General features: G+C 37.2%; 2 protein-coding genes, 3 long non-coding RNA genes and 1 pseudogene across 9 annotated transcripts; 5 read left to right on the forward strand and 1 right to left on the reverse strand.

Moving 5' to 3' along the window:
* The first annotated feature begins 162 nt into the window (after positions 1–162).
* On the forward strand, positions 163–27,692 carry LOC116919248 (phosphatidylserine synthase). 2 transcript variants are annotated; one of them, XM_032925203.2, is made up of 14 exons: positions 231–496; positions 689–806; positions 873–986; positions 1,062–1,204; positions 1,290–1,404; positions 1,473–1,589; positions 25,625–25,754; positions 25,822–25,990; positions 26,084–26,173; positions 26,230–26,388; positions 26,456–26,496; positions 26,553–26,918; positions 26,991–27,219; positions 27,281–27,692. In XM_032925203.2, the coding sequence occupies exons 1-14, from the start codon at positions 398–400 to the stop codon at positions 27,416–27,418; spliced, it is 2,028 nt and encodes a 675-aa protein (XP_032781094.2). In that variant the 5' UTR covers positions 231–397; the 3' UTR covers positions 27,419–27,692. The 2 variants fall into 2 exon arrangements, with proteins under 2 accessions (XP_032781095.2, XP_032781094.2); XM_032925204.2 differs by lacking the exons at positions 689–806; positions 873–986; positions 1,062–1,204 and having other exon boundaries at positions 163–496.
* LOC123470732 lies at positions 4,127–5,906 on the reverse strand. Its single transcript, XR_006644459.1, has 3 exons — positions 5,628–5,906; positions 4,528–5,570; positions 4,127–4,440 (listed from the first exon to the last, which is right to left on the reverse strand). It is a non-coding gene; the product is annotated as an uncharacterized LOC123470732 (long non-coding RNA).
* On the forward strand, positions 4,179–5,030 carry LOC123470731. Its single transcript, XR_006644458.1, has 4 exons — positions 4,179–4,201; positions 4,383–4,504; positions 4,565–4,754; positions 4,850–5,030. It is a non-coding gene; the product is annotated as an uncharacterized LOC123470731 (long non-coding RNA).
* On the forward strand, positions 16,303–19,633 carry LOC123470728 (annotated as a pseudogene).
* LOC123470729 lies at positions 20,079–21,812 on the forward strand. Its single transcript, XM_045171369.1, has 7 exons — positions 20,079–20,237; positions 20,359–20,419; positions 20,460–20,518; positions 20,580–20,750; positions 20,810–20,939; positions 21,003–21,109; positions 21,194–21,812. Exons 2-7 carry the CDS (start codon positions 20,410–20,412, stop codon positions 21,512–21,514), a joined length of 798 nt encoding a protein of 265 aa, XP_045027304.1. The 5' UTR covers positions 20,079–20,237; positions 20,359–20,409; the 3' UTR covers positions 21,515–21,812.
* Positions 22,079–23,763, forward strand: LOC116917610. Of its 4 annotated transcripts, none has more exons than XR_006644461.1 (6): positions 22,079–22,233; positions 22,294–22,452; positions 22,623–22,820; positions 22,894–22,947; positions 23,028–23,344; positions 23,433–23,763. It is a non-coding gene; the product is annotated as an uncharacterized LOC116917610 (long non-coding RNA). The 4 variants fall into 4 exon arrangements; XR_006644463.1 differs by having other exon boundaries at positions 22,627–22,820; XR_006644460.1 differs by having other exon boundaries at positions 22,294–22,426.

A 27,692-nucleotide genomic window follows, 5' to 3' on the forward strand; every position in this document is an offset into this window, starting at 1 on the left:
TCTGTGTGCAAATGGATGCTTGATGATTTATCCCTTTTTGTTGTCATTGCTCGCATTTTTCTCTGCCCAACCCATCACTGTTGTTTTGTTTTGTTTACTAATATATTTTCTTTTTAATGACGCCAGTGGACATAGTGTCTTTCAATCTCTTTAGGCCATCAGTTTCATCTGTTCAGCCGCTCACGCCAAAAACAGAACAACGGGAAAATAATTTTCTTTAGTTTTCTGCTTTAGTGATGAAACGCCCGCATGCAAGCACAATTCCGAGCGGCTGGTGAATTCATTTTGACAGCTCCTTGCGAGTGCGTCGCACCATCTTGAGCTTGGCGCTAAGAACAGAGGGGCAGGCAGCATCAAAATCAATAACACAAGCTCAGCTGAAAATTTTGTATCAAACATGGAGGCAGGAGCATTCGGTGCCGGAAAGGCAGGAACGGATTTCAATCCGATTGAATTTGTACAGCGGCCTCAAGTTATCCTCAGGTTGCTGAATATCGTAAGTTGATAGAGCTATTTACAATTAACCACGTATGCATGTCGCCTGATCAGGGCTAAAGCCAGCTTGTTACGTTGATCGTACGCTGGTACCGCCTCTCGCTAGCCTTTTTCTTCAGGTGTATCGATTCCATACCACATTTTCTTTCTTTCTTTTTTTTTAATTTTTTTTTGTTTGCAAATGTCTTTGTAGCTCTTTTCGATCATAGTGTTTGGTTCCATATCATCCAAAGGCTGGACTTTTGAAAATCAGAAGGAGGTTTGTCTCTACTATTCAGATGCCAATGCTTGCAACTATGGAGTTGGGATTGGTAAGGCACAATTCACTTAAGTTCTTTGATGTGTGTTATGATCAAACTTGTGCTTGTTGAGTGCAGGTGTCATTGCCTTCTTGGCTGCAGCTGTGCTGCTTGCTGGGGAGTATTTCTTCCCCCAGATGTCTTCGGTGAAAACCAGACGCCACTTTGTTCTTGCAGACCTTGCTTTCTCTGGTTAGTTTTTAGCTGTAGCCCAAGTAAATGAAAAAAATATATTCTTGTACCTGTAACAATTTTGTCTTTTTCTAGGATTCTGGTCTTTTCTTTATGCTGTTGGTTTTATCTATCTTGCAAGTCAGTGGACCAAATCTGAAAGCAAAACTGCAGCACTAGCTGCGGGCAACAACCTGAGAGCTGCTATTGCTTTTTCATTCTTCTCCATTTTCACATGGGTAACTCATTTTTATTAACTACATTAAACTCATTTTTGCTTTATGTAGAATTCCTTGATGAACATATTTCATTTTCATACTAAAGGCTGGCAGTTCTTTTTTCGCCTATCAACGCTACCGCCAAGGCGCTGAATCGGCCTTTGCTACTGCCTATGAAACCGGAATGGGTGGACCTGGTGGAGCTACGACGCCTGGATCAAGTAAATTATTGAAGCATGTCGCGATTAGCTATATTTTACTAAAGTTTTTATCTTATAAATTCCGTCAGCTGGAGGCTATACTTCGTTTCCTGGCATGGGAACCACCGCAGATCCTGTTGGTGGAAGCTTGGCTGGCGTTGGAGGAGGCTATCAAGGACCACCATTTTCATCAGCTGCCCGGCCAGGTATTAAAACATAACGCTTAATTCTTTCTGAAAGGAAATTCGAACTATTACCTTCTCCATTTGTAGGTACCATCGGGGATTACCAGCCACCAACGTATTAAGGAGCCGAACGCACAGGCCCGAAGAAGATAAAAGCGGCAGCAAGAAACAGCCTGATGTGGTACGGTATTCCAGAACATTGATCTAGAATCTCGCAAGTTTTTTTTTTTTCCTTTTTCTCAGCAACTTAATCGTTCAAGAATAACAGAAATGCGATCCTAGTCTTCGTTACTCTTAACGCGGGAGGCTTACCAAGTCATTCAGTGAATTCATTTCACCATCATCCCATACCGCGCTCTCTTTTTTCTGGCTCGCTCTCATAAACCCTCCCCTCTTTCTCAACTAGTATTAATTGCTTGGCTTTTACACAGAAAAGAAATTCTTATTTGACAAAGAGGGAAGAGTCATCAAAATCAGTCGTTCTATTATTATCATGGAACTAAATGTTTATCAATTGATGTGATTGTAGACTAGTCCGTTTTCCCGCTATCGTTTTCTTTAGCACGTTGGTGTGAAATCATCGGTTCGATCACACAATCTATTAAAATCTCACACTTTGAACTTTCGTTTCCCCCTTCACGATTAAACCGCCAATCCCATCACTATTATGATTTACAGCAATAAGACTTTCATTCAAGTTAGACGTATTCACACCAAAAACGATTGCCTACATGTTTCCCCACTGACATCCGCTTTATTTTGGATAGTTGATATTAAAAAAGAACTGAGCTCCATCTATAGTTCTTCAGACTAGAATTGAACGTATATTGGAGATATCAATGTACTTCCTCCTTCTCCTTATTCACTTGTCGATGTATTATAGAGATGTGTTTCGTCTTGTTTTCTTTGTTGTTTTGGTCTGGCGTTTCAAGAAAAATTAAATAAATAAAGGTATCATCGGATCAGTGATCGGCCAATCAATGTGAAAAGTGATGGAATCAAATCAGAATAGAATAGCACAATCAAAGAATCAAAAATCAGAACAATTTAATGAATTTTCATTCAGAATCAGAATCAATAGTTATTGTTTACCAAGAAATGGTCTAGTTTATTAAGATGTGTAAGATTGCAGAAAATAATTTTAAAAGATGATTCTTAATTAGAGAATCATTGATTCGAATAAATTAAATCGAAAAATGGTAAAATCAAAAATCAAATCAAATTTCGGTTAAAATAAAAAATCTGAAAATAAAGCAAAATTGATTCGATCACTGATTCAAATCACATTTTGATTTGAATCAAAACTGATTCGGCCGATCACTATATAGGATTGACCTTCAAGCAGCCATTTTTCTTATCCTTTTATAACGCAAATTTGTTCTAAAGATATATAAAGCGACCGTAGGTTGCAGCTGCCCTATCAAATGGATTGCTTTATTATAGACCAAAGAAATTACGATATTATATATATATATATATATCCGAATGTAAACCAATTATTTTAATTAGTAGGAACCTTAATGGTAAAACACGTTGCTTTTATCTGCTGCCACGAAATGGGATAGGAATTGTACAAGGGTTGCAACATATTATCTCTAGACTCTGATATGGTTAGAGTAATATAGGAAGTACGTAAATCTGTGTAGGCTGACTTTGTATTCAGGAAAAGGACGAGCGGATGTGAGTAATGTCAGAGTGACACAGAAACTCGTAAATCGGATGAGGCAATCAATTTCGGAGGGATCGTTGCAGAGTGACGTATTCTCACTAGTAACAACGCTCATAAGTAAAAATAAAATTTCGTCTGTTCACAAGTAAATGTTTTCAGAAATACAATGTTCCATAAATAAAAATTTCCATTGATAAAAATATGTATAAGTAAAGCTATATTATTTTTACAAGTAAAAATGTCCATTGGTAATTAATGCCATAAATAACAAAATAAAAATTTTCTCATTAGTAACATGATTCACAGATAAATATATCCACTAGAACTTTTTCCCATTGCAACTATGTTTCAGATGTAATTTGTTTTACAAGTAACACGAAATAACATCATTTATACTTAACATTTTCATAGGTAACATTATTTACAAATAAATATATCCACTAGAACTTTTGCCCATTGCAACTATTATTCAGAAGTAATTTGCTTTAGAAGTAATTTGTTTTACTAGTAAATGAAAATTAATTATTTTTTACATATATTCATAAGTAACATATTATCACAAGTAAGTTGTTCAGTAATAATAATTTTCATGAATAACATTATTCACAAATAACTTTATCCACTAGAACACTTGCCCATTGCAACTATTATTCAGACGTAATTTGCTTTAGAAGTAATTTGTTGCAGTAGTAACTCAAAATAAGGGCTGTTCGACATCTTTTTTAAGATTTGTTGAAATCGTGAAACGCAGCAACTCATGTATTTTTTCGTCTGCTACGAGTGACTTGTGTAGTTCTGCGAAATATTAATTTAGAAAAAAACAGTGATAGAAAAGGGGGTTGTTTTGAATTTCTGATGTGTTTTCTTTATTTATTAGTTCGTTATAGTGTTAGTGTTTAACTATGTCACTGTCTAATTATGCCAGTGGACTTAGTATTGAGGCCAAAACACGTTATTTGGAAAAGTTACAAATGTTTAACAGTGATTGTCCATATAGTATTCCTAATTCTCTGTGGAAACACGGTTTAGACTGTTGTCCAATTGTTCCAAAAATTGCTCCCTCAGATATCTTCATATATCTTGTTGAAACAAAAAGCTATAAAAATCATATTCCATCTATGATGTAATTCTTATTTCTTTCGCAGGTTCTCAGTGACTACGACTTGAGTGTCCTTCGTGTCTGTTACCCTCAGATTCTGCCTCCTGAAATTTACAACATTTTATGGGATAAAATTCTTTGTGCCTGTTACCATACACTACTTGACGGGTATTCGGCCTTATTTTACGCACCTTTATGTAAGACCGTATCCGATTTGAAATTCTTTAGATTTTCCGCTGTAAGGAAATGCACGAACGAAGGTCGTGCACTAATGCAGTTAGACTTCAGGCATTTTCAAGTCAAAGTGGAAAGCTTGACACGTCTAAGACCTCTTCCTGACCCACATATTGTCGAAACATACATAAAGGCATATTATTTACCTGAAAATTCTTTGGAAAAATGGATTCAAGAACAAACGGTAACTCAATCAAATTTAGCATTAATACCGTTGTCTTTAATTTAAGAAATTCGCGTCGTCAGCAGCTAATAATTTTGTTTATGCCTTTGTTGAAGGAATATACTCACTAGGCAGATGATGAATCTTCTTCAATGCGTAAGTCAAGGCAGTAAAAAGATTCGGCTGAACTTAACTTCCTTCATGGAAGATTTAGATTTGAATCGTCGATAAAGCTCTTTGTTATGATTCAAGTGATGAAATTTTTGTAAATTGAGAAATATACATGACATTCCATTACTTGTTGTCTGGCTTTCAATTTTGAGTTTAGATAAATATTTACAAAATATTACTCGAGATCTAGAAAATTAGCTTAGTTTCACTTAATTATATTTTACTTGCCTCAATTTGATAACAGTTGTATTGAAGGTCGATTGCTTTACGCAGAATGCATTTACTTCACTTTCACTGTCTTCCCAGCCTTCATGTCTGATACGAGTTATTGGTCAAATCGAAACATGCAACCACATGAATGGATCCGACATCTTACTAGCAAATGTTTAGACCAAGTTCCTTCATAACCTGGAATCTTCTTAATGCAAAATTATAATTCCCTTCGTACACAGCCTACTAAAGTTCCATACGAATAATCTTAATACTGACAATTTTTTTATGTAAAAATAACCCTGAAAGTATGCGTCAAGGAATGGTGTCAAGTTTAATGCAGTAACAATTGTACAAATATAATGGTCATCGTTAATTACTTTACAGAAAAAACGAAACAACGGGGAGACGAACTTATTCCTTGTCATCATCATCATCCTCTTCCTCATTGTTGATCTAATAAGGTTCATAATTAGTAATGAAGCCGACATTAAAAACAGTAATGTTACTTACATTGAAGTATCTGAGTTCATAAGAGGTCTTAACCCCCTTTTCTATCACTGTTTTTTTTTTTTAATTAATATTTCGCAGAACTACACAAGTCACTCGTAGCAGACGAAAAAATACATGAGTTGCTGCGTTTCACGATTTCAACAAATCTTAAAAAAGATGTCGAACAGCCCTTACACTTATCACAAGTAACCGGTTCAATAAAAACGCCACTGGGTGTCGGCCTTCGAGATTTATGTGGGGCTGCGTTGGCCGAAGCATCCAGTGCTTCCACCAACTCCATCTCGTTCAAGGGCCTGAACGCTGTCAGGCAAAACATGACGACAACTCCTGTTAGGGTTCAGGTCCCTGGCCTCAATTTACAGCAAGAGATAGGCAGCTCAATTCGCTACACTAGCGCAACTTGCCAAACGAATTCAGTTGCAACTCCATCTCGTTCAGGGACCTGAACCCTGTCAGGCAAAAACGTAAAACCCCCGAGCCGTTATTTTTTTGTTTTGTGTTTGTTATTATTTATGTTTATTGTTTATTTTTCTTTCTGTTTCCTTTCCGTAATACAATACCTTTTAACTTTATAATTTTTTTCATTTATTAGAATATTACTTAATTAAGCAACGGTATAATTTCATTAAAATTACTGTAATAATTGTGAATTTCCACTCATGGGCATTCGGGTAGTGGAACGGGTTCCAAAACCCGATATCATTACTGTGTACACTATTTGACTTGTTTTTTGCAATACATCATAGTTTTATTTATTTTCCTTCACTTGCACACCCATTTTAAGTTAAGGCTGGGCCATATCTTTTAAAGTGGGTATTTTAAACGAAAGAAAACCGCTTGATAAGCACCTACCCGAGTAATGACCCATCAGCTATTTTTCAGGTAGGTAGGTCGGTGCGGTTTAACGTGTCTCGGGTAATCCCTCTATCCCAGTACACAAAATTAAAATAGCTTTATAGGTAACCATATTAGGTCTAAATAAACAAATTTTACAGAAATGGATAGCCAATGATGGGGGCTATCCACTTCCGTCAAATTTTTACTTAAAAAATACGTAACCGAGTAGTTTTCCGATTGGATATTTTTGTCGGTGTGGTTTGACGGATCGTGAACTAAATGAATTATAATCGGTAAACCATAAGCTCTATATTTGAAAAAAAATTACAGGAATGGATAGCTCTTGATTAGATCTATCCACTTGTGCAAAACTATCGCATTAAAAAATTCTAATAAGGGTAGTAAACCGATTTACAATTTTTTGTTAAGGTCGGTGCGGTTTCACAGGTATCGGGTCCAAATAAGTCCAAATTAAATAAATTTTACAGATATCGATAGCCCTCATCAAAAGCTACCCACTTCTGTAAAAATTATGAAAAATTATTCATAAACAAAAAACTTGAGACAAGACGTTTTTTTATAGTTTTTACGCTCTGTGGATATACTCAACCATATTGACAAAAGTAAAAAATATAATCCTTTTTAAATTTTTTTTTCTATGAATACTTGTTCAAATTTTTTTATAGAAATAGATAGATCTTGATGAGGGTTATTGATATCTGTAAATATTATTTAATTTGGACTTATAGTTTTTCCGCAAAAAATTATTGAAGTTTTACATAGGAAAAATAACAGCTTTTTTGGAGATAAAATATTTTGTATTATATCAGAACAGAGGTAAAGTACACGATTCCAAAAAATTTTGTAACGAAACTAACTAAAACTTAATTAAATATATTATTTTTCATTTCCCTCCTATAAGGCCCGAGAGGAGAAATACCGCAGGTCAGAATGCAGACTTGGCACTTCAGCATCCGATCTTGGTGTCTAGTACTAAATATTAATCATTTAAATTTATGTTCATAAGTAACATATAACACATGTAACTCGTTTCTTTAGTAACAGTGTAACCCTCTACGTATTAGATCGATACTATATTTTCCCTCGTGGCGGCTTAAAGCGGACATAAGATATTTGTGGTATATTCATGATAATCTTCAATCGGTGTTAATTGTTAAATAACAAGGAAAATTTTTATTAGTTTTAATGATCTAATTGATCTCATAAAAACAAACAAAAATTTTCTTTGTTCCCTACGAAGGCAGATTATTACGAATTTGCCCTAAATTTTGCAATTCCGCATCGGGATTCAAACCCCAGTCTCCGGCGCCGTAATAGGAACCTCTACACATATGCCAGCGACATCTATATAAACCTGCACAAGCTGCTAGCTAAATTTTTTGAATAAGGGATGTTTCAAAGCCCTCGCTCAATATTTCTGAACTGTCGGTTAAAACTTAAAAAACACACTGCCTGAGGGTTTCAAAAATGATAAGTTAAAAAATAATAAGTTAAAAGGTTCTTCCTCTGGTGTGTTAATCTTCCACCGTATCAGATATGTTATCTCTGTTTTAGAATTCTGTACATAGCTGATGAGACTTACTTTTGTGAATCCAAGAGATAATCGGACGAGAGGGTGTGAGAGCAACTTGCAATTTAATCTTTGCCATGGTTCTTCATTGATATGTACTTTTTTTTCTAAACATACGTGGTAGTGCATGTTGAATGAATAAGAATAAATGAAGTCGAACAATGTCACAATTCTTGATTCTCAAATGTATTGCTCTCTTGATTAAACGCATGTTTTCCTAATTGGACAATTATTGGACAAAGATTGCCTATAATAAACATTAGTGTTGGTTACCAAATTCCAACAAAATATTGGCAACATCTACTACATCATTTGGGAGAAGAGGTCGGTGAGTGTCGAATGCTGAGCGGCACACTGGACAAGTTCTAATCCTCGACGCTTCAATGACTTCAATGCACTCCAAACAAAAAATATGGCCACAGTTTAATACGGTGTTTGGCATCCTTAACCAACACACGGGGCAATTACCATCATGGTTAACTTCTGGGAATTGTGGAAGGATATTTCCCTGATGTTGCCGAACATCCGCTACGGGCAACTCTTCGTTAATATCTTCTATTTGTTGAGCAGCCCCTATTTCCCTTTCCTGTCGCAGTTGAACTAATCTTGCCATTACATTTGCTCTTCTTTGCAAGAAATTCGCGTCTTGAGCTTCGAAAAATCTTTCCATCCTCACGGCGTTGTCTTCGTCCCCCGAGTCTTCTGATTCCAAATTTTGATCAGCTGGTTCAACCCGACGTATGTATCGACGCCCTCTTCCGGCACCGCCTCTTTGATTCAACAGAGCAGCAGGATTACCGATTGGGCCTCCTTCAACTGCTGCACGTTGACGTGGCGCGGGTGCTCTACCTTGATGTCCACGGGGTCGCCCTCTTCTTCCACGTCCATTTTCAGCCGGAGGATCGACAATGGCCATTTCCTCATTCGCCTCCCGTCTTGGTGCTCCCCGAACTTGCGGTCGCCCTCTTCCACGAGGTCGTCCTCTTCCACGAACCCTTTGAACTGGGGCCACAGGATCTTCGACTGCAGCAATTTCCAGACGATTTTCCGCAGCAAGAACTACTTCAATTTCCACCATTTCATCTTCTTGAACGGCGACATTCGGGGCATCAATGACGGCAGGTGGAACATGAAGCAAAGCCTCGAATGCCGCACGTACTTCGTCCAAGGGGCGGTTAAGTTCTTCAACGTTTTGCTCTCGAAATTCTATTTCGACGGGCTCGAAGCGGAACGCTGCTGCCATTAAGAACTCCCGGATGGTTATCCGTCCATTCTGTAGATCAATCTGCAGAGCCCTGATCTCCCTGTCTCGCGTAACGTATTGTTGACGTCTTCTATCCCTAACAGGGGTGCCATCCCGTAGGGCTAGGTACTTGTACTCCGCCTCCTGACCAAATTCTTGAAGGCGATCTAAAAGACAGAAACGTTACTTCTTTTTGAATCATGGAGATTGAGAAAGTTAATTGAAATTTACCTAAAAAATACCACGGGTTGGGGTGTGGATTCCCTATAAGATCATTGAATGATCGGTGGTTTGCTTCCATCTGGTTATTTGTTCTATTGTTGTCCATGTTGACGCAGAATCTCTCTGGTCCAATGCGCTCCATCCAAAACGATCGTATGTACTGGACAAATTGGTTGACGCGTACTCTGGATTCTGCGTCAATAGCGCCACCGATTTCGTTAGCGTACATCCGTAGTTCCTATATAACATAAAATTATTAATCGTTTAGTTTGAAATTGAAGGAATATTAGCTACTACCTCGTAGCCGTTCCAAGCATCATTAGGGGGAGAAGAGCAAGCGCAATCGCGAGTTTCACTAGGCGTTTTATCTGGTCGTTCGTCCTATATGCTTGTCCTAACCCCAGATAGCAGGCATACCTATATTTGGACTTGAAAGAAATGTGGAAGCGCTTTTAAAACTAGCAGCAAGCGGGACTTCGAACTCTTAACTTTAAAATAGTGAATTTCATTACATCTTTTTTTTTACTCAAATTCAGGTAAATGCCCATAATTTAGTGATCTTTGCATCGTGATGAAGCAATAACATATAACTATATAACATGACGACTTGACATAATCGACGACCAGTTTATAATATTAAGAGGCGGCGAATAAAATAAAGGAATAAAAAAATGTTATTTTACAAGATTTTTTGACATGATTACTTCATTTGGAATTCTTTTATCTTGGTTACCAAAAATAAATTTAACTTTAGGACTTACCATCCCAGAATGGAAGTAGCAGCCACGAGCCCTACCAGTAAGAAATACGGCCGACATGGATTGTAGTATTGCCAGCTCATAATCACTGATGAGAAGGGTAGGTTCCGGAACTCTTCCGGTGTTCTGCTGGCAAATCTCCAACAACCGACGGAGGCAGCATTCGTACAGTGCTTGGGTCTTGTTCGTCATAAGAAACGATGCCACTGAAATTGTCTTTTAAAAAATGCAAAATAACTACTCGTGAATCACATGTCATGTATAAATAAACTGTAATAAGCTTAGGTCCATCCAGTGTCCGAAGGAAGGTGGCATTACAGTATTTTTTTCGTGCTGAACTAATAGGTTTGTGCCCGTGTTAAATCGGGGGGGAGGGGATGATGAAATCAACATTACTTTAGCCCATTTCCTACATTCAACCGCTAGGGCACGGAAGAGGAACTAAAAATCCACGATCTCTTCAGATCCGAAAACGGGGAGTAGCCAAAAATAACTCGCGGAGGTGCGGCGGATTATTTCTTTGGAACTTTACCTGCCCGTCGCAGCTAACACTATCTCTGCCCGTCACTCCCACAGTGACTCTTTGAAATTGCCCACCATCTCCACCCGTTAACCACCCTTTTTGTTTTTGTCCGGCGACTCAACTTGCCCGCCAAAATCCAAGCTGTTTCTGGCCGTCTAACCCCAACACTGTACTTTTCCGTGGATATCTAAGCTTTTTTTGCCTCCCTCAAGATATCTCTACCGGTTAGTCCGTCAGCTCATCGCCTAACTTTCTACCTCTGTCCGACACCCCACTGCCAGTGTATGCCTGTTGATACAGCTAAAATTCCAGCCCATCGGTTGCCATCCACCCATACATTGATAAGCCCTTCAGTAGCCCCATCATATAGTTTTATCCATTGGAAGTGCGTGGGTAAGCTTAGCCGAGAGGGTTTGAACCCTGTTTTACGTACTGCGCCCCAGCCAATTCCACCATTCGCTCAGTCGCTCACAATTGCAATCCACAACAAAATCAGTCGTTTGGATTTTTCTATTTGCTCATATTAGGGTGGAATGTTTAAAAAACTTACCATGCCGTATGATACAGCGTGTAAAGATGCTAACTGGTAGAAGCCTCTAGGTGTTGCATGAAAGGTTCCGTCCATATGCATTTCGTGGGAATCAATGAAAGCGGGGAGAGTTCCGACGTTAACAAACACTAATGCTTCTCCATCCCCCGCCACCACGCGTCCGAAGAAAAATTGGTTGACAGCATTCAAATCCATTCTGAAAAAGTAACCAGATTGTTAAATATAATCAAAATTTATTAGAGTACTTTAATTTACCTATATCTTTGATTGGCGTTGATGAGGTCAGCAAAATGTTGTGCATTTCTTGGATTAACAGGTACATTTTGTTGACGCGCGCGATATAGGGTAGACCGGATACCGACAAATTGGACAGGTGGACGGCCCGGAAATCTTATTAATATATAAAAAAACATAAAAAAGAATGAACAAGATGCCTTTATAGGTTAAGAATACAAAATGAAAATGAGATATCTACGAATAAGAATTACAAACGTAAAGCCACAAATTAACAAACAATACAGAGTAACATATAACAACATTCTACTTGAATGCGATAGAAAGAAAAATAGCAGCTTACCTTCTTAAAGCTGACATGTAAATGGTGTGCAGAGGGACATTAGTGTTGGCAGCTTGTTGACGACACCAATCCATGAACTCAAATTTTATAATTTCAAGTTGGTCGTCCTCGTGATTATGAAAACCATTTGTAGAAAAAACACCTTGCTCATTGCATGTTAAGCTAGCCGTACATCTTCTAGTCAAGTAACGACTACAGCGGTATCTTTTTAAAATATAATTGTTTTATGCATGGCAGAAGATTGTATGTAATGAAGAAACTTACCTGGTAATTCCGCGGACAACTCCATTTCGATGAAAAATATATTTATCCAACGAGTCGATGCAAACATGGCTGTCGCTACGAGCTCCAGAAACTATGCGAAACCGTTCCATTGTAACAACACTTCCAAAACACGAAAAATCTATTATTATTTGCACAATTTAGATTAAAACAAAAGTTGGTTGCGGTTCGACCACTACTGTGTACTGACTGCTAGCCAAGCTTAGAATATCTACAAAAATTTGAAATTCCAACCGCCAATCCCATCCCAATCCCAGAAACACAGCAACAGGGGTTATTTTACAAAGGACCAATGGGGTTGCTTAAACAACTGGATTGGATAGTCACAAACAGAAGTCAGTGAAGATTGTCCCACAACACCCAGGGGAGACAATAATTTAAAATTAGCCAATCGCATCCCAATCCCAGAAACATAGCAACATGGATGATTTTACAAAGGACCAAAGGGGTTGTTTAAACAACTGGGTTGGATAGTCACAAACAGAAGTCAGCGAAGACTGTCCCACAACACCAAGGGCAGACAAAAATTTCAATTTGTTTGATTTTTGGAGGACTTTTTATTTGCTTTTTTATTTCAGTACTAATAACAAACAATAGTACACAATCAATCGGCCACTACATTTGTCTCCTCAGGCTATCATTTTCAAGCCATCAGGTACTGATTTAGATTTTTTACGCAAACGTAGACAGAACGTATGACATCATTTTACGTTTTGAACAGGTTGATATGGAATTCTACCAACAATTTTTTCAATTTGAGCTAATGCAGATTTGTCTACCCTCGGTCGGGAAGAAACTCCACTAACAGGACCTTACAGAATAATGGAAGATGCTAAGTACAACATTTTTAAACAACATCTCTTTGTCTTCTTACCATAAGGGCCAGATCCGGGTCCAAGGGAATGTCCCAACCGTGCATAAGGTTGATAATTTGGTCTAGACTGTGCATTTTAAGCATTAAACGGAAAATGCTTCTACGTAAGTATTTTTAATGCAATTTTTTTTTGTTTACAGCTATATTAATTCTTTATTTTTTTTAGTGTTTACAGAAAGGCCACATAGCGAAGCAGTGCCCCAATAAAAGGAAAAAAATTAAATTCTATTCCAAGAACAACAAGGTATTGACGTTTTTTTTTATTTGTTTGTTTGTTTTTTGCCGGGGTTGAAATGTCCCCTGTTTTGTACGACATGTCGCCCAATGAATACATAACATTGAACTCCTTTTGTCATTTCATCGCATATTTATTAGATCTAATCACAATGATTCATCATGAAAATTAGAATTTTTAAACAAGAACGCCCATCAAAGTCGTGGATTAGAAAATGCTTACCTGAATCGCGTTTCAACTTGGCCAGTGAATTTGAACGAACAAATCCAACGAGGCAGACCAAGGCAGTAGCCTATCAATGAAAATATAAAACAAAATGATATCAAATTCAAACATATATTAATGAAATGAAGCAGAAAAAGTGATGGACTCAAATACAATTACAGAATGGCCGGCTCGTTGGGTTCGGTTCTCAGCGTCATCTCCTCGCCGTTGACACCGGGAGCGATGAGGTAGACGTGCGAGATTTTGAATCCTGATTTCCATGGCTAACGTTGATAAAGTACAGCATCATGGTGGATTGTTTCAGGCCGAAACGGAAACAATTGTCGGCGTGAAAAGGCACCAAATTCGACATCCAGATAGCGCCTCTTTCCGGTCGTTCGTTGATTGTCCATTCTCATCGAATGACACCTTCCTCTTACATTATAGACATTGCTCTAGCACCTTGGATGAAGACTACCGTAGCTTCTGTGAATGAAGGAGCAACCCCACTGCAACGAAGTAACCCTCGGCCGTTCCGCATTAGTGTGGACCCAATTAAGACATCGGATATTGAAATCATAGATGACGGTAATGATGATAGCAAAAATGTTGGGTTCAACATAACTCTAAATTTACGTATTACCCAGTAAAAGTTACTTGGGTAATGGTTATCAAATTTACTTTATTCATTTCCTAACGAGGGTTCTTTATTTTCATATTGAACAGTACTCAGAATATTCATTATAATACCTTTGCAATAATTAATTTTGCATCTTAATTCTTGTTTGCCCAATTGCATGTTCCCCGTCATTTGAAAACATTTAAACAAGAAAAATTTCAGATTCCCTTTAAAACGTTCATTCGTGTTGCTTTGTGATTTTTCTGTGTTCGCCACAATGCGTATCCTATCTGTCGGTTATGAAAATTTCAATCACACTATTAATGGCACAAAAACAAACAAAGTAATTTACCTGATGTAAATTAGTGAACTTTTCAATGTAATCCCAGTTCTTGGTGCAATGGCCAATAAAATCACTCAAATAGGAATATAAGATATTACATAAGAAATTATAATATTATAGGATTTCAACGTTGCCAAGGTCGGCCGGAACTTGCGTGAAATTGGCGACGATGACAGCCACCAGGTAAGTGGACAAGGAAACCGAAGGGGCGAAATGGTCCCAGTAAAATCGTAATTCAAGGCCGCTTTAGCGGTCTACATTTGTTTTACCTTTACAGGGAAGTTGATGATATTGTAAAACTACTGACAGAACTTCGTCTATGGCAGGAAGTAGAAATGCAAGGCGGACTGAAGGGATGGTTACTAAATCCTCCTTTGGAAGATATTTGAAAGGAGCATTGTTGATCGGGTGAGTAAAAAAATAAATTTGTAATCAAAGCAGAATACTTTTTTTGTGTATAACTATAGTGGAAATGAGTGGAGTATGAAACCCCCTACAGATGGAGATCCAAAAGCAAGAGGCATTGCTATTTTGGATGAATATGCAATGGGTAGATGGGAGTGTGTTTTGCACTTTATGGTTGGTTCCCATCAGCATGACGTCATATCTTCCAATGCACTTCAATTATTACAACATGCCGGTCTTTTCAAAAAGTATACAGAATTTTCAGGATGCTGAACTTAGATCATCAATAAAAATCATCATTATAAAAAAAAATGAATATAATAAAAAATGAAGATGTGATGTATTAAAAAAAAAGAATAAAAAATACAAAAAAACTAATTTGTTTTTTTAATCTTTCCTGGCCGATATCTTTGGTTAGGGCAAGTATTTTTCATATGGCCCCTCTGTAAACACTAAAAAAAAAAATTTTTTAAGAAAAAAAATAAATTTTTTAAGAAAAAAATTAAAAAAAACCTTTACTTACGTTGTGGCAAATTCTATGTTTGGCAACTTTGTCCACATGCCTCACTCTTTTCTTTTTGATTTCATTTTTTTCTTTTTCGGTATTCCCTCTGGAATAAGAATTTCTGATGGTGGAGCTGGATCTGGAGCTTGACCTAGAGCTGGTGAAGATGGAGCTGCTGGACCTGGTGAAGTTGGGGACGACAAAGCTTGGGACGGAGCAGTTGGGGACGGAAAAGCTAGGGACGGAGAAGTTGGGGACGGAGTAGTAGGTGACGGAGAAATAAGTGGTGGTAGGGAAGATGAAGAAAAAGAAGAAGGAGAGGAAGAAACTGGACGAGGAAAAGGAGAAAATTCTGGAGAAGGAGTTGATGGAGTCGGAGAAGGTGTACTGGGAATGGGTGAAGAAGGATGGGGGGCAGAAGGCGAAATTGGGGCCACAGCATTTTCAGTAGCTCTACTTAAAAAAAAATATATATATTAATTTTTTAATCTAAATATTATTAATTCTCTATCATAACTTACCCTAATTCACGCTCTTTTTTCTTCTTATAATATTTCTTCACGAGGGCATGGCAATTGCAATACGAAGCTGGCAGCCATTGATTGTCCGAGTCTGGACAATTTTGAAATTTAACAAAATACCAGACTCGGAACTTGCCATCTTCACACACAAATTTCCTTTTTGAAAAACAGTAAGTACATTTCAAAAAAATAAAAATAAAAACAAACTTACTTGGAATCTAAAATTTCCTCCACTTCGTATTCAGGGTCGCTATTTGCCGCCATTTCACCGTCAATGTGTGAGCTAGACTAATGAAAACAAGATTCAAAAAACCAACAGCGCCCTGGTGGTGACGGTTAGAATCTGTCTGCAACCGGCGGCCATGTTGCATTTAGTCATCAACAGTAGGTCAGAGTGGAAGGTTTTGAAGTTATCTTGGCGTGGCAACTAGCCATGGCCAGTGGCACCTACACGTATAAAAAAAAAAAAAAAGTTATCTTGGCAACAAAATAGAAGGTTTGTTAAAAAGGTAGTTAAATAGGTAGTTATTATTTATATATATATTGTTATATTTTTTATTATATATAGTTAGTTTTTTCAGGTGGGACGACATAACAAATTTACTAAACCAAAAGAGAATGTTTGGCATCCAGTGCCAACGGAGCGAAGAAAATTTAAATTTTTATTTCGACGATCCTGAAGCAGCACGTTACGTTTTGAAATTGGCGGTTTTACAGATACTTGAAATACTTGCTGTTTTAATGAGAAGTGCCACACTGATTGTTCCGTAACTTTGCAACAAACCCCTTCTCTCAACACCAAATCGGTCAACACGTTGAGAAGCCATGTCAGCCATAGTAGTATGAATGGCTACAGTGGATTTACGTATTGGCCACAACAAGATGCTGCTACCTTAGAATTTGGTAAAGTATTGTTTACAAAAATCATCAAATGGCTTAAATTTTTAAGTAACTTTTCCTATATTTATTTTTAAGTATAAAATAACGCGACAAGTTAGCAAACTCTCTGCCGGACGTCAATCTATCAAAAAATTGGATGTAATTCACTTGCCCACGTCTCAGCAGCGTAGCATTTGGCATCTTCAGTATTCTGACTGGGCTGATCATGGATGCCCAAGAGACGTGACCTCTTTTTGGTTTGTTGAAAGTCCTATTATTTGAACTATCCTATTTTCTTATTGTCTTTGGTATTGTTTTGTTTTTTATCATTGTATAGTGTATGTGTATGTTAAAAGTTAACCCGTTGGCTGCCACCCATTTTGCTCCCCCCTTTTTTTAGTTATTGTTGCTTTGTTTTCTTTTAGGATGTCACCAATACCAAGGTAACAAGTTATGAGGACTTCTGTCTGAAGCGTGAACTGTTGATGGCTATTTTTGAGAAGGGATGGGAGACTCCATCACCCATTCAAGAAGTTGGAATTCCTATGGCTCTGACTGGTCGTAATATTCAGGCTCGTGCTAAAAATGGAACTGGAAAGACAGGTGCTTATTGTATACAAGTGTTGGAACAAGTTGTTCCATCTGAGCAGCCTATTCAAGGTAATTTCATTTCAAACTTAAGCTCTCCTGTAATTTTAATGGCAGTTATTTTTCAGCATTGATTGTTGTGACAACACGTGAATTGGCTTTACAAACAAGTCAAATATGCATTGAACTGGTGAAACATTTGGATATTCGCATCATGGTGACTACTGGTGGTATCGACTTGAAAGATGACATTATGAGAATTTTTGGAAAAGGTACTCATTACTTTAAATTAGAAATAACTTTTGATAACACCATTTGGTTTTACAGTTAATGTTGTGATTGCTACTCCTGGTCGTGTATTGGATCTGATGTAAAAGAAGATAGCTGTTATGGACCATTGCAAGGTCATTGTACTGGATGAGGTATGTAGTCTGTGTAGGTTATTTGTTGCATACATTATATGTTGTTGTGAGCATTTAGGCCGATAAATTGCTTTCGCAAGACTTCATGGATATGTTGGATCGCATAATTTCGTTCCTACCAAGCAAGCGCCAAATGTTGTTGTATTCGGCAACGTTTCCTGTAACTGTAGAGGAGTTTATGGTAATGAGAACGTGAATTCTTGTACTATAAGAATATATACATAAATATATTCACACTATACATGCACAAATTGATAACATTTTAATTGGCAGAGGAAACATATTGATAATCCTTACGAGATCAATGTAATGGAAGAACTCACGCTGAAGGGTGTGAGACATTATTACGCGTTCGTCAAAGAACGACAGAAAGTTCACTGCCTCAATACGCTCTTTTCCAAAGTAAGTTCTTATTCCCTTATTTTATTTGTTTTTGATATGAGTTTTTGTTGGATTCCCCTTCTCTCGTCTGAGTGAACATCAACATCTGAATTGCTTTTATTCGTTTTCTCGTTCGTGTCTCATTTTTTCTTAAATGAGACCGTAGTAAATGGCATAGGATTAAACAGCTCATTTTTTTTTTCACAATTAAAGTTGTTTAATCAGTCGTCGTTGTTGCAAACAATGGCATAGGATTAAACAGCTAATTTTTTTTTTCAAAACTAAAGTTGTTAAATCAGTCGTCGTTGTTGCAAACAATGGCATAGGATTAAACAGCTAATTTTTTTTTTTCAAAACTAAATTTGTTAAATCAGTCGTCGTTGTTGCAAACAATGGCATAGGATTAAACAGCAAATTTTTTTTTCAAAACTAAAGTTGTTAAATCAGTCGTCGTTGTTCCAAACAATGGCATAGGATTAAACAGCTAATTTTTTTTTCAAAACTAAAGTTGTTAAATCAGTCGTCGTTGTTGCAAACAATGGCATAGGATTAAACAGCTAATTTTTTTTTTCAAAACTAAAGTTGTTAAATCAGTCGTCGTTGTTGCAAACAATGGCATAGGATTAAACAGCTAATTTTTTTTTCAAAACTAAAGTTGTTAAATCAGTCGTCGTTGTTGCAAACAATGGCATAGGATTAAACAGCTAATTTTTTTTTCAAAACTAAAGTTGTTAAATCAGTCGTCGTTGTTGCAAACAATGGCATAGGATTAAACAGCAAATTTTTTTTTCAAAACTAAAGTTGTTAAATCAGTCGTCGTTGTTGCAAACAATGGCATAGGATTAAACAGCTAATTTTTTTTTCAAAACTAAAGTTGTTAAATCAGTCGTCGTTGTTGCAAACAATGGCATAGGATTAAACAGCTAATTTTTTTTTCAAAACTAAAGTTGTTAAATCAGTCGTCGTTGTTGCAAACAATGGCATAGGATTAAACAGCTAGCTGAAGCAAAGAGCTCATCGGCTGAAAGTGAATATGTAACTGCAAGGGATGATGAGTTAGAACATAATGCTGATGATGAGGCTGCTGTTTTTGATGAAACTAGGAATGAATTAGATGATTGACGTACATCATTTTAAAATTTACTGAAAGTATGTAAGTAATCCTGTCATAACATAAAGCTTGCTGGGATTTCAAGCAAAGAAAAGGTAAAGAAAAGAAATTAGAAAAAATTACGTGGTTTCTACCAATGGCATAAAATTGTAAAACAAGTAATATCAGCCGAATTCTCTCCCGCTACGAAAAGGAAGTAGGCGTCGATATCGAAGCTATGGAAAATGGCACAGAGCATTCGCCAGGACACGTGACCATGTTGACATAGATAACAGAAGGCGTGTCAAGCCGGACAGCTAGAGACATCGGAAATAGACTCCGGACATCGATCCTTACGAACTACACTCTCAGTTTTCAGGGGATATTCTAATCTTATACGTTGGTTATCCGAGATTCGAATACCTCTTAGCTAGAATAGGTCTGGTAGATGGTCTTACCTATTCTAAATCTTCGACTATCTATAAGACAATCCTTATTCGAAATAGAATACCCTTCGTACTTCCGGGTATTCGAAGATCGAGTTTGAATAAAACGCCCCCTCCGTATTCGAATTCGAATACCAGGTATTCGAATTTTTGCATCAGCGTCAGTAAACGTTGCCATCCAAGAGATATTTATCAATAAAAATCATTTTAAAATACAGAATACTGGATAGAAATCCCACAAATAATTCTTAGACACCGGGATTTGAATTAATATAACAGATTTAGCAATATTGAAACAATAAATATTTTTTGTCAAATCTAATTTGAAATATGGCAAACATCCAGCATGCAAAAAAGTTAATGACGGTCGTCAGTGCAGACAATTTTGACAGTTATGTGATTGAGGGCTTTAATGGAATCTAAAACTTGTATCTCAACTTTATCTGCAGAAGACCTGCGGTTGCATCTCCTGTCGACTAACAAACTGCCGGCTGGAATTCCAGAAAAATTGCTAGGTAATATCTATGTAGTAGGAATCTATTTTAAGTTGAACATTTTCTGTGCTGTGTGTTTGTTGGTTGGTGAGACCCTTTTCCAAAATGTCCATTGATTCTTTTAAATGCTTTTTATGTTCAGTTATAGTTAAAGGCAATTATTCTCAACTGACAAGTCACTTGAAACTTTTTCATGGCTTCCTTCCTCCCCTCCAATCCAAAAAAAACCGCGTGTCACGAAACGGCCTCATGTAAAGAAAAATGCCGACTACATCTTCAATGAAGCCGAATGCCAGTTTAAGGTTTATTTTTTAAATAACATTCAATCCACAATAAAAGCTTTAACTTTGTTTATATTTACAGGTTGAATGGTTGAAGAGTCATCCGCCTGGAGGAGATAATGACACAGTCATCATTGAGTACAGCAAGGCGACTTTTGGGTATCGCCAAAAAGAAATCAAACAAACTCTGACTGAACCTGGTCTCATCATGAAAGAATATCCCCGCTTCAAGGACTTCCAAAATGGATCTCTGGTAATGTGCTACAGCAATACGTTCGAGATGTTTCAGCTAACTTATTTTTATTCCTAAAGTTTCAGGTAGAATTTCAATTACTCTATCCCGATGCCAAGAACTTCGAAAAAGTCTTTAAAGAAAAATTCTTATTTAAAATATTGGCTCTGGCTAATAAAAAAAACATTGACATTCCTGACTGCCCTGACGGTAAGTTGATTATAGTCTACTTTTCGAGTTAATTTGTATTTTTCACGAAATACCTTTTAACAGAATGTCTTAAGGCCGTTTTCGTGTTACTAAAGCTGACTCCAAGCATCGTTAAACTCCGAAAAGTTAATTTTCGTTTGATTACGGAACGACTGATAGTCTTTTTAAAGGCAATTTTCTTTTCAGTTTAAAAGTTTACTCTTTTTCGTCTTTATTTATAACTATAGCAATTTTTTATTGTGTTGTGTTTACAGGATAATGCTGACTTGATTCAATTAAGCGAAACGCGAGACCCTCATTTGAAGCAGCCATTCATCTGCTGCATGGGAACGATGGAAACTCCTACAAACTTCTGGATTGTTATCGATCGTGATATAATACTGTGTGGTAACGACTTTGCAACTGCTTTCGTTAACTTGTTTTGCTCGTTTTATGCATTTAATTTAAATTTCCCTCAGTATTTTGAATCATTTTATGGATTTTTTGAGGAATGCGTTTTCGATATTAAAATTCCTTCTCCCTCAGTAACAGCCTTTAGAGCATCCCTAGAATGTTTAAGAGACCTACAAGGCTAAATTGCAATGCTAACACAATCGAGCTTAAAAGTGAATGGCGCCCACTTTTATAAAAGTGGGCGCTTTCAAGCTTATAAGCTTGATTGTGTCATCATGTGCAATGATGTTTATTTTTAAGTTGAGGTGTTCCAAAAATGCAAATACTGTTGTCTTATTTTGTTCTCCTGTTCTTTATAATAACAAACTGGGTTTTTTATGATAAAAAATTTGTTGTATTTGTATAAATGTTGTCTTGCACCGTTGTAGTATGCTCCTTCCCATGGCCTAATCTCAGATGAATACAGACTTCTGAAAGACATTTATATTTTGTAATTTATTCATAGTCGTGAAGCAGTATATTTATAGATTGGTGGGTATGCATGAAGAATCGGGGGAAGGGTAAATTCAGGATGCTAGTAGGAATCGAATATCCCTAGTATAGGGGGTATTCGGGGGATATTCGAACCCCTATTCTAGAACAGGTATGCTACTAATAGAATACCCCCCCTATACTATTAGTAGCAAAAACCAAAACGCTACTAGTTCGAATACCCTCGAATACCCCCAAAAAACTGAGAGTGTATTAGAACCTGTCTAATTTTATCTCAATTACCGAAAGATTTTTACGTCAATTGTGAAGCAAAAAAAAATGGCAAGAGCGAAAAGGATGCGTTAGATCAATTAGTTGTTAATCCCAAACTTCAAACTGGAGATTACGGGAAGTGAGAACGCTGAAAAAGGTAAATTTATTCAAAAACCAAGGTACTAGCAAATAATTTATTCTACATTGTTTGTTTTAGATCATTGCTAAAGATTCCAAAGTGATGGTTATTGCTGTTGCTGGCAAATGCTTATGTGGTCTGGCTAATGGACTGTAAAATAAGTTCTCTGCTTATGCGTTAGCAAACAACTCTTGGTCAAGTGTTCCTACCAGTAAGAAAACCCAGTATTCTCTTTAGGTCTGATGATTTTTCACTAAGGTCTGATGATTTGTATTGGCAATTATAACGATAACTTTTGTTTTCTTTTATCATCAACAGCGCCTTTAATACTAATTTTTTAAAGTTTGGCATTTTACGTTAGGAGGCAGAATAAGTGTGGAGTTAACTTAGCCTTTTCTTTTCTCTAGTTAGGGACTTCCTGGTGTTGCCGGAACTTCTGGCAATCCCGGAAAAGATGGTGAACCTGTGATGGTGTTTTTGGCTTACCGGGTGTCAGCGGTCTTCGCGGTGAGCGTTGATTCCCTGGCGAACGTGGACCTGTTGGTCCTCCTGGAGGTCCTGGTGAGCGCAGTCCTGTCGGTATGATGGGAGCTGACGGTCCTTCGGTAAACTATCATGATTTCAATCCGCCAAGATTCTCATGGATTGAAACAAATCATTTTCTTTCTCATTGAATAGAGTCAATCTGGTCCTAAAGGTGACAAGGGTCATGCTGGGCCTTCAGGTCTAGTGGTACGACATTTTTACTTTCTTTAATTCTTTCGTGTTGCGGGACTAAAACATAATTATTTATAATACGTCCAAAATTTCAGGGTTTGCCCGGTCAACGAGGCAAACCTGGTCTGTCTAGCGAGAAAGGTGAACGTGGAACTCAGGGCCCGATTGGTCCCAAAGTTCCTGCTAGTAAACAAGGTGAACGTGGTCTGCAAGGTATCATGAATCCTCCCGAAACTCCTGGAGAGCTGGCGGAACGCGATGACACTGGGCCACTGGTCAAACACGTCCACGAAACACTCTGCTTATTTGAAACGCAGCCGCGCGCGGAATTTGTTTTCCATTCAAATTACAAACTTGTAAGAATCGGTCGGAAATGTCCCTGTCTCTACACAAGACAACACACATAACAAAGGTGTAAAAAAAAATCTGCTGCGTTTGTTTGGTCGGTGACCGTGTCGATGTATCACCTGTGTGAATACATCATTTTAATTGGCATATAGGATTGAGGAAGAAGCTTTGCTTACGAGGGCATATAAGAAAGAAAAAAGGATTCAAAAACATCTCCTGCAGCGAGGCGGGTTTTCCTTCTTGTGGCTGGACAAATCGACTGGGATATATTTCACAATAAATAACTGAAAAGGGGACATTATATTAGGAAGGACTATTCCGCTTGTTGAATAGCTCTCCCATTATGTCTCGTGTTGTGTATATATACGAAGGGGAAATGAAAAGATGACTGATGTTTGCTGACATTTCCCATGCAGAAAAGAAGGAACTCGGGCCCACGTCTTTTGTTAGACCAGAGAAAAGCAGCCCAACAACAGCTCTTTAGAAGAAAATAATAAAGAACGAAGAAGAGAGAATGAGTAAGTGGTGAGTGTATGGTGAAGAAATTACGTGAGCTGTGCTAATCCCAACTTTTCTCAGGGACGACAAATTGCTCCCGTCCAATTCAATTACCAGATAGCAAATTTTGTAAATGAGTTCCTTAATATGGTGGCTCTTCCCCAAAATCCCGATGAATAGATCCATCATTTAGTCACTCTCTATAACTGTAAAGCTATTTTAATGTGATGTTGATTTACAATCTTATTTAAACCAACGACTAGCGCAATACAAATATTACGTTTACGTTCCGTGCGTTTTTGGCTTAATGACATTGCTCCTAGCATTATTAGGTTTCCAAAAGATAATGAAGAAAAGACAGTGATAGCACATCATTTTGAACAAGTAATTTATTGTTGTTTCCCTGTCTTTTTGTAAACATGTAACCTATAACATTATTCCTCTGTACAGATATCCGGTTTTCCTGGAGTATTGGGTTGCATCGGAAGCACCTACATTCCTATTCGAGCACCAGCGAATAAAAATAAATCTAGCTATGTTAATCACCAGCAACAAATTTCTATAACGTTACAAGGCATCTGCGATGCAAATGGAGTATTTTTGGATGTTTTCACTGGCCCACCAAGCAGAATTCATGATGCCAGTGTCTACAGGCTTTCTTTTGTCTACCAAAGACTGCCTGAACTTTGTTCGGGTGATGTTCACCTGATTGGCGATGAAACCTACCCGTTATTTGATCACATGCTGGTACCTTACCGGGAGCCAAACGATCAAACAAGCATAAACTATAACAGCGCTTTGCAACTATCTCGACAACCAGTAGAAAAATCTTTCCTCTTGGGATGGGACTGCCATCTAGGATCTAGCAATAAATGAATTTTTTGCGTGGAGGAAAACCACACACCCGCAAGAGGCGCTCCCACAGGGTGGAAAATCACTCTTTCGCCCCGATCCACAACCCGGGTTTTTTTATGGTAAAAACCCGCAAGAGGGTATCCCTTTTCCGAGAGGAAATTTACCCATAGTGGATCAACCATATATGACCATGCAAAAACTTACTTATGAAACTTGTTATCAATGGTTCATTTTATTTGTAGCATAGATTACATGTGAAACATTTTACTTGTAATACTTTTTAAAAATGCACAATTTTATCTATGTCATGTATTACAATTACAACATTTTACTTATGAATTATTTCTAAATTTGTTTCTAAAAATGTATTTTACTTGTGCAAAAATTTAATTTTGAATTATTACTTATGAAACTTGTTATCTACGGTTCATTTTATTTGTAATATTAATTACTTGTGAAACATTTTACTTTAGATACTTTTTACAAATGCACCGTTTTATCTATGACATTTATTACAAATGAACAACATTTTACTTGTAGTACAATTTAAATACGCACCATTTTATCAGTGATATTTATTACAATTGAAACATTTTAATTATGAACTATTTATAAATTTCTTTCAAATAGTTAATTTTACTTGTGGTGATATTTACTAATGCAACATTGCATTTGTGAAAATGATTTTATTCATAAAGGTTCTAATGAACATTTTTACTTGTAAAACATTGTGCTTCTGCAACAATTTATTAAGGAGGATAAGTGTCAATGATCAATTTTATTAGTGGAATTTTACTTGTGAACATTTTTATCTGTGAGAATACGTTCTTACGCTACGCAGCCAATTTCGGACTTTGACAGGTGGCAGCACGGAACCGTTGCCATGGCAGAACAAAAACAGCAGACAGTGCAAAGCGATATTCATTTTTGCACTTCTCTTTAAACCGTACAATGGCAACTAGGAAAAGAACTTACTCAAACGTTTCGCAAGATGAAGACCATTTTTATGTAATTAATGAAAGACCTGTCGACGATATTTCACTCGATTTTTTTTATAAGCCTCATACCATTACTTTGTTAACAACGGTTTCGTCATTGCTCTTATACTCGGCTTTCACAAGGTAACGCATGCTTTTTTGTAGTAAATTAAAGTTTGTAATTAAACCTATATGAAACGTTTCTACACAGGAATGATGACGATTTTAGAGAAAATGTGTGGGCCGGAGTTAGATGTGTTATTTTCATTTTCTTGGTCATATCTGTCCTTGCCTTTCCAAATGGACCTTTTACAAGACCTCATCCGGCTGTCTGGAGGATGGTGTTTGGACTATCAGTTTTGTATCTAATTGCGCTACAGGTAAAATTTGCTGCACTTCATTTGTATATATTTTCTAATAAAATGAAAATGATTTTATTACTACATTACAAATTTATTTTTTTGTGTCTCCAGTTCTTCCTATTCCAAAACTATCAAACTGTTAGGAGTATTTTGGTGTGGACTGATCCATCTCTTGAAAACTTCCACATTGATATGGACAAAGTGAGAAACTTGCATATTAATTGATGTTAGTCAATCCTAACTTTTTAATTGTAAAGGAATATGGTGTAAATTGTTCTGACGTCAGCCTAGAAAGGATTTGGTCACATGTAGATGTATTTGCTGCTTCACATTTTTTTGGATGGATAATGAAAGCTTTACTTGTTCGCCATTATGGAATATTATGGACGATCAGCGTAATGTGGGAAATCACTGAGGTATACGAACCAATCTTTTTGATTTTACTTCTTTTACCTACTGTCTACATTCATTTGCTGTCCACAGATTGCTTTTGCTCATCTTCTTCCTAATTTTGTTGAATGCTGGTAAGTTGGTTCTGTGAACAATTGTCAATCAGAATTTCAACACATATTGATTTTAGGTGGGATGCCATTATCCTTGATATTTTGCTATGCAACGGCCTTGGCATTTGGGTTGGAATGAAACTTTGTCATTACCTTGAAATGCGGGAATATAAATGGGAGTCGATTAAAGACATCCCAACCACATCGGACAAGATCAAACGAGCTGTTTTACAGTTCACCCCGGAAAGTTGGACGCACGTGCGCTGGCTAGATCCCCATTCTTCCTACATGCGCTTCCTCGCCGTTTGCCAGCTGGTTCTATTTTGGCAAATCACAGAATTGAACACATTTTTTCTCAAGCATATTTTTGAGCTTCCTCCGAATCATATGCTCAACTTGTGGCGCCTTGTCGTTATTGGGCTCATAGTCGCTCCCTCTGTCAGGTAGACAATCAAATTTCTTCTCAATTTGGTTAATGAATGGACATTCTTTATCGTTGTGTTTTTCTTCTAAAGGCAATACTATACTTATGTGACGGACCCCCGATGCACTCGCGTTGGCACTCAGTGTTGGGTGTTTGGGGCCATTTTATTCACAGAATTGATAATCTGTATCAAATTTGGCAAAGAAATTTTTGAACATACTCAAATCTTGACAATTGCGCTCTGGTTGGGTATTCAATCTATCCTTTCTATGATCTGTCTGTATGGTTGTGTTTTGTATCATCGCCACGAAGAAAAAAAGGTATACTATTTTTCTGTTGTGATTTTTCAAGATTCGAAGTAAAAAAATATTTCTTTCTTAGGCCAAGGAAGAAAAAGTGCCAAAACATAATTCCAGGACCGTCATGATCAATAACGGAGCGATTAAAAAAAATGGTGCTAACCAGCAACAACTTACAAGTCCAGTCAAACGAAAAACTAAAGCTTTTAAAGCTTATTAAAGCTAGGAGGATGCTACCACTCTCATCGCCGTGAATCTTTGTCTCTCTAGGAGAGAGTTTTAGATCAATTAATCGGTTGCCATAGACGAAGCACGATTTCTCGATTTTCGTGAGAAAGTGCATTAGTATGCTTTTTTTTTCTTTTTCATTCAACTTTATCAGCCATCTCCCCCTAGTCTCAATTAAGCTCAAGTCTAAATCAAACTGACTCTTTCGTCCTGTTGCCTCAGCGATTAAAATAGGACTACTCATAATATATTGTAAGTAATCAAAA

This window comes from Daphnia magna, linkage group LG3, assembly GCF_020631705.1.
Source record: "Daphnia magna isolate NIES linkage group LG3, ASM2063170v1.1, whole genome shotgun sequence".
NCBI lineage: Eukaryota > Metazoa > Arthropoda > Branchiopoda > Diplostraca > Daphniidae > Daphnia > Daphnia magna.

What these genes read in the sequence shown, in the direction of transcription:
- LOC116919248 (XM_032925203.2), top strand. Translation starts at nt 398, where the DNA reads ATGGAGGCAGGAGCATTCGGTGCCGGAAAGGCAGGAACGGATTTCAAT. An exon ending in TTCATCAGCTGCCCGGCCAG is followed by an intron (nt 1,590 to 25,624) that starts GTATTAAAACAT and finishes ACGTTTCGCAAG; the next exon opens with ATGAAGACCATTTTTATGTA. An exon ending in TTATACTCGGCTTTCACAAG is followed by an intron (nt 25,755 to 25,821) that starts GTAACGCATGCT and finishes GTTTCTACACAG; the next exon opens with GAATGATGACGATTTTAGAG.
- LOC123470729 (XM_045171369.1), top strand. An exon ending in ACTTCCAAAATGGATCTCTG is followed by an intron (nt 20,751 to 20,809) that starts GTAATGTGCTAC and finishes TTATTCCTAAAG; the next exon opens with TTTCAGGTAGAATTTCAATT. An exon ending in CATTCCTGACTGCCCTGACG is followed by an intron (nt 20,940 to 21,002) that starts GTAAGTTGATTA and finishes ACCTTTTAACAG; the next exon opens with AATGTCTTAAGGCCGTTTTC.